Below are 18,696 nucleotides of genomic sequence, written 5' to 3' on the forward strand. Positions count from 1 at the left end.
AGAGGAAACATATAATTTTTATAGTAGAATAAAACTGAATTGAGAACCTTTTTTGTAGGATTATATGCCAATGAGCAAACATATGTGTAGATCAGGGGTGTCAAACATAAAGCCCAGGGTCCAGAATTGGCCTGGCAAAGACTCCAATCTGACCCACTGAAAGGTTGTAGAAAGTGTGAAGGAATGCATAGATTTAAACTTTAATCTGTATTTTGATAAGCTTTTCACAAGTTCATAAAAACCTCTCCTATTGCCATTCACACTATACCAAAGTAAAGTAATAGATAATTAAAGGACATAAAAGTTCCTGTTTTTAGTGCCTACTTACTTATACTACTAATAATGATATCAGTACTGGAATGTTTATGTAGGCAATGAGGTACCAAAAACCTTTCTGTCATTTTCTACATTAATAATGTAGAAAAACTGAGAAATACTGTTGAAATTGCACTTCCCCCCTATATTAACGCTTCTCGGGGATTAAATGTGCAGTTACATGCATTTACACTGACAGAAAGGGACGTTACACTGGTCTGGCCCACTGAAGGCCACGATATTAAATGAGTTTGACATCCCTGGTATAGGTAACATCTGTTCTGCACATTGAGACACACACACACACACACACACACACACACACACACACACACACACACACACACACACACACACACACTAAAATAAGTGTCAGAAAGCATGTAACTACAACAACAATAAATTGCTCTCATGAATTTATATGAATCTCATGCGTGTGTGTGTATGTGTTTGTGTGTTTTAATTTGCTTCAGTTGTTTATCAGTTACATTTATTTAAATTTCATAAACCATCAAAATGACGTGTGTTCAAAATGAAATCCAGGCCATCTTTAAACGACTTTTAATTCCTATGTTTATTTTCCTCTTGTTGCGTAATTTGTAATTTTCTAATGAAATCACTGTGTGTTTGCTCCTGTTTATTTTTAGAAAGGAGAGCTTTCCACGTAGCTACGTCCCGGCCACACTGACGGTAAGGAGTAACAACACGGGGACATTTCACGGTGATATCTGTTACGTATATCTTGCCTTAAAAACACAGAGAGACTCCGAATGATTGAAGTAAAAGAAACGTTACAGGGATCGCGTTAAGCTTGGCTGACAGAAACAAAATCATTCAAGCAATCGCTCAAAAACAACTTATTTAAAAAAAAATCTCGCGGTGACATCGAGAGCTTTCTGATTGGTTGAAACAGTTAAACGGTGGGTCACGTGGGCTGAGGTTACTTGGCATTCTGGGACACAAACAGTGGTCTGTATGAATAGCTTCGACATCGACAGCATCCACTCAGGAGAGAGGACGACGAGTGAAACAGCAACAGCAGCTAGCCTGGAGACAAAGAGCAAACTGGGCTTTCACATCCGGCTTGTGAGTCCTGTTTGTCGCTCTGGTGTCCGGGAGAGGCGGCTCTGAAAGGCCGGTGGCGGTGGTTTTAGTCTCGAGATTGCACTGTTGGACTTTATCCTCGCAGAGAGCTAGTTAGCTAACGGCGGAGAGTAAGTTAGCCACGCAGTGATTTGTGCTGGTGAGTTATCGCTAAAACTGGATGTGAATGCTGGGGGAGTCCTGAAAGTTGATGTGGATAGCACAGGCTCTCCCCTTGTCATGCAGACCCATCTTTGTCGTGTCCCTCCGGCCACTGACTCAACCTTGTCCTGAGCGAAGTGATAACAACTCTGAAGATGGCGAGTGCTTTAGACAGCGACTACAAAACTGACAACATCAAGTCACTGCGCTGGCACGCTACACAGCTGGTGTACCCGAGATAAACCGCTAACACGGGTTAAGTTGGGCAGTTAATGTAATGGCAAAAGGTTACCTGTATGCCTTACTATGCCAGTGCAGTAACAGCACCAGAGCAATGGACTACTACTTATGCTGAAGCCATCGTCTGCGAAGTTTGTGATTACTTGTCTCTGTTGAGATGGACTTTGACTGTGTTTAGACGCTTTCTAGGAGCCTGTAACATAACAGCTGCTTCCAGGTCAATCTGAGCTCCACTGCTGGTCCCCAGAGGCTGTTTGAGGACCGACATGTCAATGTCAGGGGCTACGACCGTGCAGCTTTTCACCAAGCTTGTAAAGCACGCAGTGGGCAAGACGCAGATCCAGCTGAACCGCTGGCTGCAGAAGACCTCCACGGACGAGTGTGACAAAATCGACATCCTAATATGCAACGCTTTTGATGAGAGGGGGACTGGCTTGGGGAAGTCGGATGGTGTTCCCGAGGCCAGCGTTGACGCAGGGGGGACGACCTTCACCGGTGGTGCAGAGTTCAGACACCCGTGTTGTATCACCACCTTCTGTTTTAAAAGCGCCCTGCTGGCGTGCATCCTCACTGCTGTGTGCTTCTCCTCGGTGGCTCTGGTACGCCAATACCTCAAGGACCTCCTGCTCTGGGTGGAGAGTTTGGACAGCTTTGTTGGAGCCATGCTCTTTATAGTTGGTTTGATTATCGTGTCCTTTCCATGTGGATGGGGATATATTGTTCTTAACGTGGCTGCTGGCTACCTCTACGGCTTTGTGCTGGGCATGGGACTAGTTATGGTGGGGGTTCTAATAGGGACCTTTGTGGCACACGTGGTGTGCAAACGACTGTTGACTGACTGGGTGCTGAACAAAGTTGGAAACAACGAACAGCTCAGTGCCGTCATACGCGTGGTGGAAGGAGGAAGTGGACTCAAAATTGTGGCCTTAGCAAGACTCACCCCCATACCTTTTGGACTCCAAAATGCAGTTTTCTCGGTGAGTATGTTTCCAGGTTTTTTTAGGTCATCGTGTAAACTCACAAATTGCAGTAGATGTGTCACAGCACTTGTTCGGCTCTGGGAAGAATTCATTACTGTGCCAGATGATCGCTGAACAAATCAAACAGAGTCCTGACAGTTAATTCTGTGGTCTTTTTGTGTGTGTTTTAGAGGGGATGCATTTTTCTTATTTCTAGGCCAGCTGAATCTCAGGGGAAATCAGAACTATCTAGATACAAGTCAGGAACTGCCAGTTTCATTTCAGTTTAGGACACTGAAAAGAGTAGTTGGCCTCTTACTTCAATATTCAAGGCAGACCGGAGTCTAAATGTGGAAATGAAAATAGGAAGCCGGTCCACAGAGAATGGAAACTCATTCTTCCTGCAGATAAACGGAGTGCTCCTAGGATGTGGCTCCCAGTGGTCAGTAGCCATATTTCAGGTTTTATATTTAGGAGCAATTTTTTGTTTTTGTTTGTTGTTTTTTTTCCCTCTTGAACATCTGGTGACATAAACACAATTTAGTTTAAGGTGCCACCTTTTTTGTTTTTTTGAGATGACTCATGTCAGGTCAGTGTTGTGATATTGCTTTCAACTGCTCTCCTACATTTAACCGAGGCCCGAGACCTTCATACATTGCATGAATAGTTTATACCCCTTCATTATCTTCCTCACTCAACTCATTGATACATCCAAAAAGGTAAAAGGCTTAAGTGATCATCCTCTGTTTTATAGAATATCAGGATGGGTCACTTGATATGAAAACAATAGGACTATTTAAAATAAATAAATAAATAAATAAAACAAGGTATTACAAGTTGAAGCCATGCAAAAAACATAGGTTCACTTACCCAGTATATCCACAGTTGTCTTTCTAGATACATTTAACCTCCTAGGACCTGTAGTCCACATATGTGGACATCACATTTTGGGTTGTTTAGACCAAAATACTCAATTTTGCTCTACAAGGGCCTGATGTCCACTTACGAGGACATTTTACTGCTCCTGTTCTATCAAAATTTTAAATGAATATCCTCATATGTGGCTCTCATTTTTCTTAGAAACAAAAATCAGATTAAAAAAAAGGTAATTCTTTGATTTTTACATTCATCAGCCCCAATATGCCCAAATATCAAAGAGAAATCAAAAATGCGTGCCGTGGAAGAGTTCGGGTCTTAGGAGGTTAAGGATCACACTCCTTGTGTAGGCAGTAATGTAATTTATAATACTCGTAAAATTGCCACTGAGAGGATTTATTCCTGCTAGTTAGAGCAGGGTGATATGGCCAAAAATATTTATCACGATATATATTTGAAAATTTGCGATAACGATATAACTGACGATATAATTGATGCGAGACAAAATACAACTCCACAACATTACTAGCGCAAAAAGACAACCTATCATTTATTTTCACTTAAACAAGAAGCTGGTTTTTATGTACATTAAAGCTTTATAAAAATGTAACAGTGCAAATGCAAATTCCTTGCTGAAAGTTTAACCAAAAGGCATTTCCAGTAGAAATGGGCTGACATATCCTGAGCATAACCATGTATAATATCCACTGAAGTTAAAAAGAGGTGCTTTGCAACATTAAACTGCAGTGTGCAGTACGTATTTTTCGGACCGTAAGGTGCACGGGATTATAAGGCACATTAAGCGAAACAAAGCAGTCAGATAAATCAAACTTTATTAAACTCATTCTTCTTGCTTCCTCCACTTCTGTACCATTGATTCATTAATGTTGAATTCTCTGGCAGCTGCTCTATTCCCATGTTGTTGCAGTATATTAATGACTAACCTCGTATTGTGGATGGATTATCTCAGTTGTTCTCCTGACTGAAGATTGGTCCTTTTACAGCATCCTGCCATGCGATTGCATTTGTCTCTAACCATGAGGAACCTTAACGTTAACTTTTATAAGTGGGAAAGTGTTAGTGTTCGTCCTCCAGCTTCACTGTTTATGTTATGCTAACATAGCTGTGTCGCTAGCGATCACGTAGCACATAATTATATACCAGCTAGCCCAACTTCAGTAACCCTACAAACGTCACTGCTGTTTAGTTTCCTGTCTTCATTTATGTTGGAAGTGATAGCAGAGCTGTACGTTTGATTTTTTTCAGAAATCTCTCAGTCAGAACATGCAATATCATGCTTAGGTAACTAGCGAAACTAGCGAGCTAACTTCCGCTAGCTTCCTGCTAGCTTCTAACTCCGTTAAATGTAATACATTTTGTTTTCATGGATGCCTGGAAGTTAAACTTCATAGTTACACCTGGTAAAGCAGCAATGCTGATCGTTTTATTAAAGATGAAAGAATTTAGACAGTTTTTAACTCTTAGTGATGCTGCAGTGTTCATTTGACCTGAAGTATACGGAGTTTAGGACCCAGATTACTCCCAGATTTAAGGGCATCTTAGTCCGACGGCCGCTTGCATGTTCTGCAAAAAAAATGTGCTTTGTCGTGTATCTGACGGACAAACACCAAACCAGTTCCACATCACTGAAGTTGCACCATTTTTACAAACCAATTCTGGTTCATCTGTTTCACTCAACAATCGGCCATGTGCGTATGAAAACAAAGGCACTGCGCATGCGCGTTTTACTCATATTCTATCGCGATATTTCATTTTCCTATGTAGCCTAACATTATACCGGTATTACCGTGAACGGTATAATATGGCCCAGCCCTACTGCTAGTTATAATAAAATTTAGCCAGGACATCCTTTCCACACACAAAAAATATATATATTTATATCTCAAAACAAAAACTACATTTAATCCACTGCATCTAACATGCTCAAAGAGCTTGATTAACGGTAAACATGCTAAAAGTATTGTCTGATGAGAAATCCCCCTTAAATACTGGAAAACGCAGAAGCACAAACATGCAAAATTGAATGCAAATTGTTGGGCTTGAAAGACATTAATCGCTTACAGCAAGAAGGAGTTGATGCACAGGCCCAAGGAGGGGAAAAATCTGATGATGTAAGTGTGTTTCACAAGGACAGAGGTTGTATGGTGCTAAACCAGTGGGGTTTTCCGGGGTGACTGATTTGGTTAGACATTTGTCAACTTTATAGAGTTGAGTGCTTTGCGTTGATTATGATTTCTCACAGTTTAATGTCACCACACTGACTTAAAAAATCTGCTTTATAACCCTCATGCAAATATTGAGGTGTTCGACCGCTATACTGGTTGATCTGAATAACTATCTAAATGTGTCCCCAGTGTGATGTTTATTACTGAACATAGAGAGAAGTCCTGTAAAGGGGTATGAAATCTTAATCTACCCTGTAGCGTGTGAGAGCAACATGTTGAAGTTATTTATTGCACTGCATTACATGAACACTAGACTTTGGTTTAACATATCAATATTGCATTAACATATCTACAGTTACTGTTCAAAATGACCCTTACAACTTCAGACGGTAATTTGATAATGGTGAGATGAGAGCATGTTAATAATGAGAAGCCTTGTGGGTACAAGAATCACGGGACGCAATAAGCATTTGTGCTGCTGTTGTACGCTGACTGATAGGCTGCTATTTGAGAAGCATCTCAAAGTCAGATGTATGGATATCAAGGTTAGGCAGGGAGCTGACGTAGATAAGGGTTTAGAGTCTGTGGTGATCTGTTTGGACAGTGATTCCTTTGATAATGGCACCAAATGCGAGCCTGTTTTGGTTTTTTTTTAGTTGTTAGGATGTTCGTTTAAAATATGCTCACAATGTGTTTTAAAATGAAGGTTTTTCAGACTGTGTTGGTGATAATTCCCAGACATACAGTGTCATCAAGTATGAGAATCTGTAATTCTGAATATGGGCATTATTAGTCTTTATTTCTACACTAAGTCAGCAGTTTACCTGATCATGGACTTTGAGTATGACATAGCTTAAGCCTAGCAGATGGCTTTCTTTTGCCTGACTGACTTCAGTAGCTTCATTTTTCCCCCTTGCTGTATACTTCATAGTTGGGACTAGGGCTGCCACGATTAGTCGACTAGTCACGATTATGTCGACTATTAAAATCGTCGACGACTAATTTAATAGTCGACGCATCGTTTGAAGCTTTGTAAGATCACAAAGGACGCAGGAATGAGTAGTAGGATTTAAGAGTGTAATAACGGACTGAAACAGAAGATGGCAGCACTGCATGTACAAGGATGCCAGCTGCCGTTAAACCCCGAAGAAGAAGAAGCTGTGTCCCAGAATTCATAGCGCAGCCCAGCGCAGTTGTCAACAATGGCGGCAGCTAGTTAGTTTTAACTTTACTCTTATTATTCTTTCTGGGTCACAAAATAAACGTTTAACATATTTTCAGGCGAGAATGTAGCTGTGTAAACCTCAAATATCTGCTCAGTTTATCAAGACACCACATATTTTCAAAAGCGCTCCGACGTTTTCGGAGACGTCTGTTACCCACTAGCTCGTTAGCTAGGCGGGGGCAAGGCTAACTAGAGCCGTGAGAACACCGGACTCCCGGCAAATCGTTTTCAAACCCACCGCCGTCTTTTGCTAGTCAGGTTAAACAGTCACTTAGATAACTTAAAAATGTTATTGTTTGGCTTTCTTTAGTATTTTATTTGTTCCTGAGTAAATCGGTTTGGCTGAGATTAAAGTTATAGTTTTTGCACAGCTAAAACTGTCAAGCAGACAGCTGATTATCAGAAGTGTGAGACGCTGGAGAATATACTCCGGTGTCCTGTTATATTTTAGAAAGCAAGGAGTTTATTAAACTTCACCGAAACAATCTGCAAATTTCATTAAAAATTAATAAACTACCATCTTGTCTTTATTTTTAGTTAGCACAAACACTTCAAGCTGTAAGCTAATGATAGTTATATAAGACCAGATGCTGCTGGTGCAATAAGCTGTACGCTGTACGTCCAATGGATGATGATCTGATTAGTCGACTAATCGCAAAAATAATCGGTGACTAGTCGACTATCAAAATAATCATTTGTGGCAGCCCTAGTTGGGACTTGTCTGTGCTTCATGGGAGGATAACTGGAGACGCTATGACAATAGTTGCAACATTGAACTTGCTGCTCCACGCTGCAGAAGTGAAAATGAGGTGTCAAAGTCAAAGGGACAGATTTTAACACTCTGTTGCTCAGCTGCTGACTCTGTGACTGGCGCTGTTAGTACCCTCAGTCAGCTCATGAGAGTCAAAGTACAAGGTGAGCTCACTGACAGTCATGTACGATGGTGATCTTCAGCTTGCTCTGGGTTATTACATACATGGTCAAAGCAAACAAAAAAAGGCTGCAATTCTAAAATGGCTAAACAACAAATGCTACAGATGTAGGTCATATTTTTTTGGATGCCAGTTTGCATTTGTTACTTTTCTGCTGGTTTGTTCCAGCTTATGACAGCTGTTTGTCTTTGGAAAATGTGTCTGTGCTTGACTCATTGTCAGGCTTTTTAAGGAGTTTTTTGTTTCTTTTGACATATTTTAGATTTACAAGCAGCTTGTTGAGTTCTTGGTGGATGTTGCTCCGAAAAGCTTGGAAAAACTCTCACCTGTTTTATTGAGATATCATTATGTCTATCATCTGCGTCTTTCTTCGATAATGAATAATATGGTGTCAAATGATAACTTGAAAGAAATCACAAAGACCGCATTGAAAGTAGTCCATTAATCATTATTTCCACACTTTTATCAGCGGTTTCCTCCTGGATCTGCACCTGTCTCGTATGCAACTTGTTCTGACTGCTCACATAGCACCATGCAGCTGTTTTATGAAAAGTGCTGTTAAAGCACACTGTATGCTAGCTGCTTGGCACCAAGTGGCAAGCAGACACACTTAGCATAGCAAAGAATTTACCAACCACAGTGTACTGGAGTTAGTGGACTCCTAATCTTTCTAAACGGGTATCTACATATACATATGCAGAATGTGGAGGCCCGGGCCAACTTTGGGATCTGAATTTGTACTCATCAGTCACAAGCATGGTTACCGGTACCTGACAAGGACAGGAGGCAAAAGAATGATTTTATTTTTGCAATAAACTATCGCCTGCAATGGATTGGTGCTTTTGAATTTACCTGCATTTGTTAATGCATTTGCCTAACATGCAAAATACTGCTGGTTTGAGATAAGGGGGAGAGACAAATCTCCGTGTCAGGAGGGGCATCCGGTATAAGAATCAAAATAAGGTTGTAATCGAACAGATGGAGCAGGAAGCCTCAGATATCTGCTGGCTGCATCTGAGGAGAAAATTGGCCTTTGTCCTCAGATGCTAATGCTTGATTTACAGGACTGCATTGCCTATGCTGTAGACTGACATGCACCTTCCAGACACAGACTTCAGCATCTCTGAGTTTGGTTTATTAAGAAAAGCATGATGTTTTAATAAGAAGAGACCTGATTAACACAGTGAGGTGGCTGTTTCCTTCTAAGTACCGTAAAGAAGGTGGTGGAGAAGTGATAGCATTTGCTGTTAAATGACCAGGATGGAGAACTGATATATTCATCACATCACCCAGCGATGCGTGTCGCAGTCGCTTCCATGTGAAATTCTTTGGTTTCTGTTGGAGAAATGACTGTCAGAGTGGAGCTTTTCAGTCTCACCACCTGTTTTCCCTGCAACATTTTCACTTTCAACCCCAACTCAGGCTCTTGCTGGATACTTAATCTCATCTGGAGGTTCATTGTAAAGCCGAGCTGCTGTTGTATCTGTACGATCTTATTCTCCACAATAAAAAGAGAAACGAGCCAATTCTAAGCATAGGCCCGTAACGGCTCACAGTAGAGTTATGTCTTGTCTGCCCTGCCCTTGGTAAGCACTTTCTGCGGTGAGGCTACATTTCACTGTGCCCCTCACTTCTTTCTGCTGAAGTTGGTGGTGCTACATTATCACGGGTAACCTAAAACGACACAGAGACTGCAGCAGTTAGCAAAACAATAGGACAGCTCAGGAAAAATGCTTGTGAATCCGTTGAGCTTCAGGTGCGTGCTTTCATCTCCGCACATCTATTTTATTGCACTTTTATACCTGCTCGCTATCCTGGCTCCAACACTCGTCATAATGAGCTGATGAAGCAATCTGGGAAGTCTTTGTGTGTGATTTATGGACCTTCGGTACAAGCAGGCATGTTTTAAGTGTTCTTCACACTCCATTAGTATGAATAAAAAAGAGAAACGGCATCACAGTTACAATCCTAATTTTACTGCATAGTCAAAGCACCTAGTGTTTTGTTTACAAGCACAAAGTCAGGCCTGCATTGCTGCTGCTCTAAATAAATCAGGCCAGTCATAAGACGGGGCGATTTTTTTTTTTTTCACTTGAATTTGCAGATTATCGTGATACAGGCTTGCAGAAGCAAGTAGGAGGTTCAGTGGGAATTCTCTGCACAGTCTTAAAAATACCACAGACTGGCCCTTCCCTGATCGCATACAAGACAGCTGTGTGTGCCCGATGCCTGGGTGGGACTTCAGAGGCCCTGTGCTTCAGAGACTGCATTCATTTTCTTCTATAGCTCTCACAGATGTCTCAGAAATCAGCTGAAGGCGTTTTGATTGTGTTGGCACGTGGCGTGGACACATCAAGGCTAATCTTGCGAGGAGAAAAAGCCTGTCACATGACCGTGCAGAGGGAAAAGTGCCTGGCGAAAAAACAGCATGGACTACAATGTTAGCTTGATTAACCACGATTCGATAATGTCAGTGTTTTGTGAAGTGTAACCTAAGTTCTTATCAGTGTCTAGTGTGATAACGGGAGAGGATTTTATCCCAGCAAAGAGACACTTTGGCCGCATCGAGCGCAAATGTTTTCAAGCCCTGATAACATTTTGGCACAGACAGTCTTGCAGCAACATACCAAAACCCCTGACACACTGCTATCAGCTGCAGCGTAGTCACTGAGCACACGGTGCCAAGGTCACATCCTCCCACAGCCAGCACGGGTGCACAGAGGCTTATGTCATCACTTAATCAAGAGATCAAGGGTGACAGCGAGCCAGCAGTTATTTATATTTACCGGTATATTTATATTAAGGTGGTTGTTTGGAGATACCGACATATCAAAGTTCAGGATACTTGCACCAAAATTTATTTAACAGCTTTTAGATTTAAAAAAAAAAAAAATAGAAGAAGAAGGGGTCTGTAGCAACATTTTTTCTTTCTTTCTTTCTTCTTCTTCTTTTTTTTTTTTTTTTTTTTTTAAAGACCGCATCCTGCCTTTGAGTAGTTTTTCTAGTAACTGAGGTGAAGGGACTCAGTTGTGATGTAGCCTGTGAGCACAACACTAAGCCACATCATTGACACCACTGGCAGTGCTCTGCAGAGACTCTGGTCCTGGCGTTCATGCGGATGTTACATTTACTCGTATACCACTAACCGGAACAAACCCCGAAGGCAGCGACACTACCCAACTGCAGCCGTCTCCTGTAGCAGAGCACCCAGCCTATGCACAGAAACCGCCCAGGAGTAGCTCAAAGACCATACTCACCCTCCAGCTTTATCAGATCCCAGTCTGATTGAGCATCTCTGGAACGCGCTAGAACAAGCCTGATTCGTGGAAGGCAGCCCGTGGGGACCAGACTGCTCTCCTGGTGCCAAACGCCACGAGCTGTTTTTGCATGATGGGTGCAGGTTCAGCACTCAAATTTGTTAGAAACTATTTAGTTAACCCAATTTACTGTGGTTAGTATCATATTTATTTATCCTGCGAGGAAGCCAATCCTCATAAGAATTTATTCGGTGTACATATATAAAAGCGTGTAAATAAACAATAAAAAAAATCAGTACTTTTTTCTTTTCTTTTTTTCAAATTGTAAAAGTCGTAAAACAAGTTATTCAATTACTGGAGTTGTTCATATGTTCTTTTTTTAGGAAAGGACAATGCCACCTTGTCATGTAGCTTCTTTTTTTTAAATTCTTTAAAAGCTTTACAACGTTTCAACAGGTTTTGGAAACTACACAAAGTTCAGGGCACAACAAAATCAGACAAGTCAGACAAGTTTGACTTTCACAGACTGACAGAGTTCAACATTGTTGAAATAACTGGAAGACGAAAAACTGAAAGTCTTTTAGTTATAGATGTTTAAATATGATTAAATATGATCTTTTTCTCGTGTGTTTTACTGTTATTTTATTAATGTTTGAAACCTATTTTGTTTTTTGGGGTTTTTTAATCACTGCTCTCCTTTCACAGATCACAGATGTGTCCTTGCCAAACTACCTGGTGGCCTCCTCTGTGGGCCTGTTGCCCACACAGCTTCTAAACTCCTACCTGGGCACCACACTTCGTACTATGGAGGATGTCATCGCTGAGCAAAGCGTCAGCGGCTACTTCGTTTTCAGCCTGCAGGTGAGCTGAAGGTGATAATATATTGAGTACGAAGGTAACAATTTTCAAATATCCGAGATTTGAAATGATATGTTGCTTTCCCATTTTGCTCAACGTTGTGCTGACGTTTAAAGAACAAAAGCCCAGCGGAGCTCGTTATCAGCACACCCCTATTTGTGACCATACTGAATATTTATTCTTAAATATTGGTGATTATTGACGGAATAATAATAGCTGTGGATATAAAATAAAATAAAAATGTGTGTAAATGTATTGTGGAAAATGCTTTAAAATGGAGAACGGTAACTACTGTGACGAAAACAAGCTTACATACAGGAAGTGTAAGATGTTCTTTTCTTGAAATGACTTCAGCAGGTCTGTGGGATGGTAATGGTTTCTCTCATTGTTCTGGTTTGAGCTTGTTCCACTCTTCCACAGTTTAACTCTAGTTATTTTCATTAATTTACCTTCAGGGATTTTCTAGAGATTCTTGTTTGCGAAGGACTGAGCTGTTTGTATTTCACTGTTATCAGATTCTCAGAACTTATGAAACCGGTTTTGCAATTCAACAGTGGTTTGGTTTGTTTTTGTTTTTTTAAAGAAGGAAACAGTGATACATGAATGAATGTCTGATGCGGTTGTTTACCTTTTTGCTTTACAGTAAGGAAGGAATTCCTGCTATAGAAAACATTTTTTAGACTATGACCTTCTTTCCAATCTTCACTGACATCTTCCTCTATTCATGCACTATATGTCCTTCAGCAGGTTTCAGTTTAGCCTTTCTGTTAATGATCTGTCAATGAGCTTTCAGTCCAAATTCTCTCAGGCGATGAGACACTTTATGCCAAGAAAAAAACATCAATGTTCAACAGCGAACTGACGAGCAATGTGGTCAATGAGCAATGAACCAGTTTCCCACTCAAAAGTTTCTCTCTGGTGAATTTGTCCCAAATGGACAACTATGGATGGATTTTTTTTTTTTTTTAAACCTCCTGAGACCTGAAGATTTTTAATTTCATTTTAATTTAATAGAACGTTCAGTATCAGGTGCAAAAAAGTTCCCTTATGAAGGATGTTATCCACATTGGATCACATTTCCTTTTAAAACATCTCATTTAAGATTTTTGTTTAGGATAGAGTATTTTTAAAGTACAAAATACACTTTAACTACATCCTGTTCACTTATATTAGGCGCTTTAAATAGATTAAGGGGTAGCTTTGGTATTCCCTGACTTTCATCTCTTCTGTATCTCCACCAGATGCCCTGCTTGGATGTTATTCAGCCCTTTTAGGCAGGTCTTTGCTTTGGAGCACTCCTTGTTGTAGGTTTTTGTGAGTCAGAAAACACAACAAAACCACGTAATCTACTAAAACATCAAACCCACAACAAGAAGAATGTGCTCTCCACCGACCAAGCCTGCGTGTACGCCAGTCTGACCATGCGAAATGCAGGTTGAACACTTTTCTTTAGAGTTACAATAGTAACAGAGAAAATAAATATGACCTACACACACAAGCAACAGGTGACAGATCTCGTCCTTGCTTCTAAGAAGAACTTTCTATTACTTTTCTGTGAAGTATTATTCCAGGCATTGCTCTTGTTTGTGCCAGAAAAGTCAGCTCAGCTCACCTCAAGTTCATTTCAGTTTTACAGCATCACCAACACCTGTTTAGTTTTATGTAATTCTCACAGGTGCTCAGGGAGAGTTAATAAAGGTCAGGAGTCCAGTGTCTGGTGAGTAGAACAAGGTATTAGTGTTTCATGTTATCTCATTGACAGCTGGCCATATTCACATGGAAGCCAGTCATGATGGGAAACTATGGGAGGTGCCGATGTAGCCCAGCTTCCCTGACACCAGCATGAGGAATGGACAGTCGGATTTTCTGGATTTGCCCTGTGATAGATGGCTCTCACTCAATAGCAGTACAGATAGGCTCCTCTTCCCTGCTACCTTAAAGTGAACTGGAGAAAATGAATGAATTGGAGTTAAAACCAACCTTTAAATAACTAATTACGTGTGATTTATATAATAAACATATTGGTGGTTGTCCTTCAGTATAATTAACGCAGTGTTTCAGAGGCTACTGAGTTTTTGCTTCTGAAGTCATATTATTTGTTTGGGCTTGTTCTGAAAAACTCATACTCCAAAGTGACTAAATGCCAAACTCCAGCTGGCTTCGAGATTTAGTTTTCATAGGTATGTGAGTTGTCTAGAAGGTGAAATGTCTTTAAATACAGAAGAACGCAGCAATGTCTTTAGTTTTTGAACTAAAGTTCCATCGATATTTGTTCTGGTTTATAACTACTAACTTAATTGTTACAGTTTTCATTTCTAAATGTTAGAATGTAGCTAAAATTCGCCTTCATCCCTTTTTGCTTTTAGGAGACAAAACGATGTGCCTGTAAATGTAGTGCTTTACTTTATTATCGTCATCATTACACAAACAGAACGCTCATTACCACAATCGTTAGTTAACACAAAGCTTCTTGCTCTGCTCCGCTCTACAGATCATCATCAGCATCGGCCTGATGTTCTACGTCGTGCATCGGGCTCAGGTAGAGCTCAACGCAGCCATCGCCGCCTGCCAGATGGAGCTGAAGTCGTCGCACATGAACGGCTCCTCCACCAATCACAGCAGCTTCACCTACTGCAGCAAGAGGGTGACAGCTGGAAGCGGAAACTGCATCAACATCGTGTGATCTCGAATCGCCGCACGTGGCTGTAGCAGCCACGACCTGGTCACTCAATTGTAACGCACGTATCCTTGAGGGAACCAGCACAGTTCAGCTGGTGTCCCAAACACGCCGGCGGCGTACTGCAGCGATCGTCCCGGCATCAGTGTACGCCTGTAGTCGGTGTGGAAGTGCGGGACCACGCGCCTGATAATGGTGCTGATGAACGTGGTACGTCATAATGGTAGTTTATTTGTTTTCTGTTAATGGTACTTTTTCACATTTGTTACATGAGATGTCTGCGGAAATGTGACGATCTCATGGCAACCTGCGAAATAGTCACGATATTTAATCCTTTTTTTTGTGTTCATGTAGAACTTCAACTTACAAAGTCCACACTGGGAGGCGGGAGATGGTGGCAGTGGCATGAGTTAATCATACACTTATTGAGACTGTAGTTTGAATGCTGGGCAGGAGCAGAGCTTTCAGACTCTGTTTTATTACCTTTACACTTAAGATGTTTGCTTTCTTTTACTGCGGTTTGGCACCAAAAGCACTAACAAAATAATAGTTTGGGTTAAAATGCAAAGTTTGTTTTCTACATGATCTAACGTGACTGTTTCACTTTTGCCATGTGGGTGGGCAAAAATATGGCGGGTAGCACAGTGAGCGAGTTTTAAAGTACATGGCAGGAAATGAAATGCCTGCTTTTTTTTCTGAATGTGCAGGTCCTTTCAAAGGAACCGATTTTACTTTTGATTTCAGTGTCAAAAGAACACCAGCCTATGCACCTTTAAGTATACCTGTTTCTATTTTATTTCAGGTGATTGATTTTGCTTATTTGCAGTATGAGTAATAAAGGGCATTATTAATATTTTTGAATTATTTGGCATTTTAATTATGGTTCCCTTTTTTTAAGTGTCTTATTTTTGGACTATGGAGAAGGCGGGAACACTCCCAGTGCGCGTAGGCTTTCAGTTTGAGCACCTCCTGCAGGTTTGAGAGGAGAGCCGGGAACTTTATAATCCAATATGTTTAACTCAGAGCCGCACACCCTGCGAGCGATTCCCGCATCGTTGGTGATCCATTTTGATTTTTCGTTAATGTTCGTTTTACTTTTGTTTTTGTTTTTGCTGTGAGATTTTTCTTTTTCTGGAGAATTATAGTTTTTTTTTTTTTTCTCTTTTCTTTAAAATGGTTGATTTGATAAATCAGTGCAATACATCTAAGAACGAAACTGCAAGAATGTCACATTTCAGTGCTGAAACCAAACTAATAAGAAATGCTGTCATGCATACGACATAACACAAACCCAAGTCTGTGTGTTATTTGGGGTTTATCTTACTTAGATTACAGAGATGTGAGCTCGATGAGATAAAGAAGCTTTTATTTTTTTAATGTGCCGTGAATTGAGGAAGCTTATGAGATGTTATGACCCCGGCCTCGCCTGAGGTGAGGCTGAGTGCAACTTAAGACTTTTTACTTGTTGGTGGTGATGGACATGACCTGGTAACTTCTCATGCTGTAGGTTTGTTTGCACAGTCCACTACAGACAAACATTATTTTCATACAGATGAACTACAAATGGGTTTGGTTGGTCAAAAGGAAAACTGGATGTGTCATAGAAGCTGACAATCAAACACAACACTGACACCAAGGGATGAATGTGATACTACTTTTTATTTTTTACATTTATTGTGATGCTGCTCCTCAGACCAAGTCTGATAGAGGAATATTAAGGGCTCCTATTTAAAAGATTAAAAAAAATTACACATCTTAATGTTCCTGTAGTTGTTCACAAAAAGCCTGCTTTGTGATGCTGGTGCAACTTTTTGTTTTGTTTTTAATTTTAATTTTTGTACCTTTTTGTTCTTCTTAACGCCAGAAACTGTCTTCACCCGAACACATTCCATGCTGTCAGTCGACTGGCAAGCTGTAGAGTTACTTTCACACTAAATGTTGGTTTAAAGGGCCCCTTCCGGTTTGAATTTAGCAATAATTTTGACAGTTTAAAGCAAAAAAGCCCATACCAGTATGTACCAGTAAGCTCTTTAGCCAAGTGAGGGGAATCGCTTAGTCGGGTTATAACGTGAACAAAAAGCTGCATTTAAGTTATTTGATCTATATTCCAGAGTATCACCTTTCCCAGGTTTGTATTTCAGTGTTGAGCCTGCCTTTTACCTCCCGCTGCCTCTTTGACAGACATCTCTGAGTTGCCTATGATTTGAAAGAGACGTCACGAGACACGCTGGTATCTGTGATCAGAACAGCTTGTTTGGTATTGGGAGAGTCCCTGAAATGACTGACTGCTTGCACACAGATCACACGAACATCTTTATCGTCAGATTGAAACACTTTTACAGCTTCTTACTTGAATTGACCGTTTACGTATAGAGGGAGAGAGGGGAACATGTCTTACAACTGATAGCTTGTGAAAAAAAAAAAATCACTTAACACTTAGTCATGTTTTAAAAGCACGGAAATGTGGTTTGTTTTAAAGTCTTAGATGTCCCCTAACAGAGACTCTCCTGAAACGTAGCATGATTAATGAAGTTGTTCTACTCGGAAGTGGGTTTTTTTTGTTTTGTTTTTTTTTTGGTTTGTTTGGGTTTTTTTTGTCTGTGTGTTAAATTTTGTTTTTGTCATGTTTAATGCAAAAATCAAACATATAAATGAAGCTCGATTGGCCACCGTGGGGACACGTCATTACGTTTAAGCGTCTCACCTGGGAACTCAGATTGTGCAAAAATTTAGTTTTACACTTAAAGGCTTTGGTTCTTCCTACGTGGGCTCTACTTAACTTTAGATATAGTTATGCAACAACTGATTCCTAAGGGAAGTATGTTTCATAGACACCCATATAAGACCTGGGTTTGGGATGCAGGTGTTATACCGAGTGAGGGATCATTAACCTAAAGGGCCGTGAGGTCATGTGTGGTGCTATGAAATGTAATACTTCCCCATCTGTATCAAGTGCATTACACATATACTGTATTTTGTAATACAGAGAATTTTACAGTGTATAAATGTTATTTATCACTGTACAATGCTTGTTCAGTGTTATTTATGAAAGAGAAAATAAAACTAGACAGTTTGTTATAACCTTCTGCTTCTTTTTTTTTTTTTTTCCATGAAACCTCACAACTAAAACACCTGAATTTATTTATTTTAAGTTGAGGTTTCTTCTGTGTTTTCTTGCAAGATGACCTCTTTTAATCCTCCAAGGTGAAGTTCATAATTACGTAGAGACACAAATATTTGGACAAAATATTTTTTTTCCACAGTGGATTTCATGTCAGCCAGTGTTTTAAGTGCCAAGTTTCAGTTTTAATTCAAGGGATTTAAAAAAAAAAAATAATGAAATTAATTTTAGGACTTAAAGCAATTTTGATGCATAGTCCTCCATTTGTAGAGGCTCTGAAGTAACTAGGCACATATTGATAAGCAGTACAGGTAAAAGATCTGTTCATGCAAAGTGTTTAAGTTGCGTTTTGCTGCTTTTCACTGGAATGAGGTCCAAAGTGATTTTGGTGCAAGTGTCATCATTAGTCTGAAAAAATAATGAATGCACTGGCCAGCTCGACAACAGCAAAACACCTGAAAGACCACAGAAAGTTAATTAAAGTGGGTGATCACACAATTATTTACATGTTTTAAGGAAAACAACTTCACAGCTGCTACACAAGTCAAGAACAGACTTGCGAAAGTGGCCAGATCAGTGTGAAAGCCTGCAATTAAGAGATGCCTTGGTAATGGTTATACTCAAAAACAAAGATAGACTAAACTTTACCAGGAGACATGTAAAGGAGCTCACACAGGTCTCAGCTAAATTATTTGTACACATCAATCCAAATCTTTCTGCGAAAGCAACCCAAGAGTCTCAAGACAAAGAAATGTGATATTTATCAATAGCCAAGTCAGTCACCTGATATCACTCCAACAGAGCA

At 40.3% G+C, this 18,696-nt stretch overlaps 1 protein-coding gene across 1 annotated transcript; it reads left to right on the plus strand.

The window, feature by feature from the left end:
* The first annotated feature begins 1,270 nt into the window (after positions 1–1,270).
* Positions 1,271–17,850, plus strand: tmem64 (transmembrane protein 64). Its single transcript, XM_080863083.1, has 3 exons — positions 1,271–2,777; positions 11,941–12,096; positions 14,585–17,850. Exons 1-3 carry the CDS (start codon positions 2,067–2,069, stop codon positions 14,774–14,776), a joined length of 1,059 nt encoding a protein of 352 aa, XP_080719209.1. The 5' UTR covers positions 1,271–2,066; the 3' UTR covers positions 14,777–17,850.
* Positions 17,851–18,696: the final 846 nt, after the last annotated feature.

This window comes from Rhamphochromis sp. 'chilingali', assembly GCF_963969265.1.
Source record: "Rhamphochromis sp. 'chilingali' genome assembly, chromosome: 17".
NCBI classification, from domain to species: domain Eukaryota; kingdom Metazoa; phylum Chordata; class Actinopteri; order Cichliformes; family Cichlidae; genus Rhamphochromis; species Rhamphochromis sp. 'chilingali'.